Genomic DNA, 2,592 nt, shown 5'->3' on the forward strand with positions numbered 1-2,592 from the left:
ATGCCTTGCTTGTTCTGTACAATGTATATTGTTGTTTACTTGGGAGTTATGGTTTATGTTAAGTTGGCAAATGGACTCAAGCAGTCTGTGACAAGACAGGTCTTCATAGAGTTCTGTTCCACTTCTAGAACGTCCGTTTTTGTTCCATGAGGGGACTGACGAGGAGCCATCTTCCTCTCTGCCCTCTTTATAAACCAGCTCCAGAGTCCGCCGTGCGCTGCTCCTCCGCTGTGTTCCGGCTCCGACGTCAGCGAGGGCAAAAGTCACACGCCGTGACACCACAGCCGCGTCACCACAGCCGCGCCGCGTCATGTCTCCAAGAAGGCCACCCCCCCTCCCCCACCCCCCTCGGGAAACAGTCTCGTCTAGTTTCACTTCTGTTTATCAGTTCTTCTTGGTTGATGGTTGAGATGACCCCCCCCCCCCCCCCTCCCACCCCCTCTAGGTTCTCTCTAATGGACCGGTCCTGCCGTGCCCCCCCCCCCCCACACCCCCACAGTGAGGGATCAGTGGACCGATCCATTGTAGTTCTTGCCGTACATGTTGAAGTCCGTCTCAACAGGGTGGCTGGTGATGGGCTGCTTGTACAGGGGGTTGGAGGCCTGGGGGATAGAACAAGAGAGTAGAGATACATAAATAGATAGATAGAGAGAGAGAGAGTTTAAAGAGAGTGAGTTTATGAGAGAGAGAGAGAGAGAGAGAAACAGGAAGAGAACTAGTGGGTCAGGCGGTTCATTGTAGTTCACTGCACATGCTAGGCGGGGGACAAGCTGGTTTCGGAAAAAAACTGTCACTGGGAGACAAATCATTCTCCAAATGACAGTTCCAGAGGTCCGAGAGCTCTGATGCTTTCAATCACACACACACACACACACACACACACACACACACACACACACACACACACACACACACACACACACACACACACACACACACACACACACACGCGATGTTTCTGTCCCAGTCTAGTTAGGCCGTTCACACTGAGCAGACACACAGTACAGATCATATTATACAACACTGCTAGACTATACACCGCATATGGGTTACTAGAACACGCTGTGCAACATATGGGTTTGTTTATCCGCGGAAATGTGGGAACTGCTCCAGTTGAACATCAGAAGTTCACCACAATGTGATTTTTATACCCTCGAGCAGACCCACATTCCATAACATTACTTTACAAGTGTCTAAGGTTGTTATGATGACTGACCTGGTGGGCGAGTAACTGTATTTCAACTGAGATCATATGACTGACTGCCATGGCTAGTTGGCTGGACTTGGGGTTGAAAGATACTTGGAATATTTAAACGTGTGCTTGATTTAGCCTTTCCTGTGTGGACTTTGCACACTAGGGGCTAATCAATGGATTTCAGGGCGCCACACTAAACCGAGCACACCATGAGGCCTCTGATTGGAGCAGGCCCAGGTCAGGCACAGCGAGAGGCGGAGCCTCACCATCTCGTATCGTGCGCGGGAGCGTGCGCTCTGGAAGCGGGCGAACTCTCGCCGGTCGTGGACGGTGATGACGAGCTTCCAGATGGCGAGCAGCACGATGCCCACCAGCAGGATGCTGCCGACCACCGCCAGCAGGACCGTCATGGCGTCTGGCGCTGCGCCGCATTCTGAGGTGGGGGGGGGGGGGGGGTACAGAAACACACGTATCACTTCCTGCTGAGGATATTCTCCAGTCTTTTGCATTGCTACTACGGTGTGAGCGGTAGCCGCCGCTGACCTGGCTCTTTGAGCGCGGTGAGGACTGACTGTCCGTTGGCGTGTTCGGAGTAAGTGAACTTCATCACGCACTCATTCTCCGTCTTGTACAGGCAGAGGACGGCGTTGGGATCCTCCATTTCTGGAAAGAAGAACCAGAGAGACACACACACACACACACACACACACACACACACACACACACACACACACACACACACACACACACACACACACACACACACACACACACACACACACACACACACACACACACACACACACACACACACACACACACACACACACACACACACACACACACACACACACACACACACACACACACACACACACACACACACACACACACACACACACACACACACACACACACACACACACACACACACACACACACACACACACACACACACTGAGTCTCAAGCACTTAAAACAGCTGCCCCAACAACAGCTCTGGGGGGATAGAGGGAGTGAGAGAAGCAAGAGAGAGAAAACAATGGTGGGCCAAGTGCTGCAAACAAACACAGGTCGGCCTGCGTTCCGCCAAGATGGCTCGCTGGTTGAATCACTCTTGGATGAGAGCGATCGCATTCCACAGGAAGGACAGCGAGGCTTCGCCTCTCCCTGTTTATGCAGGAATCTTCATCATTTAGATCATGTGAACGCTCTGCTGGAAGCCAGAGAGAACCTGGATCCTTGCTTCATCTCCAGCCCCTTCTTACTCCTCCTAGCTCCATGCCATGGCTCCATCTCCAGCCCCTTCTTACTCCTCCTAGCTCCATGCCATGGCTTCATCTCCAGCCCCTTCTTACTCCTCCTAGCTCCATGCCATGGCTCCATCTCCAGCCCCTT

The 2,592-nt window shown here is 52.6% G+C and overlaps 1 protein-coding gene across 1 annotated transcript in view; it reads right to left on the minus strand.

The window, feature by feature from the left end:
• Positions 1–506: 506 nt before the first annotated feature.
• itgb5 (integrin, beta 5) overlaps positions 507–2,592 on the minus strand; it is a gene marked incomplete at its 3' end in the record, with an annotated part of 44,525 nt that continues 42,439 nt past the window's right edge. The window contains exons 13-15 of the mRNA XM_084451758.1: positions 1,739–1,858; positions 1,462–1,628; positions 507–602 (exon numbers count right to left, since the gene is read on the minus strand). Of these exons, the coding sequence (XP_084307884.1) occupies positions 507–602; positions 1,462–1,628; positions 1,739–1,858 (383 nt within the window). The remainder of the gene's footprint in view (positions 603–1,461; positions 1,629–1,738; positions 1,859–2,592) is intronic.

This window comes from Borostomias antarcticus (genome assembly GCF_949987555.1).
Source record: "Borostomias antarcticus genome assembly, chromosome: 17".
NCBI lineage: Eukaryota > Metazoa > Chordata > Actinopteri > Stomiiformes > Stomiidae > Borostomias > Borostomias antarcticus.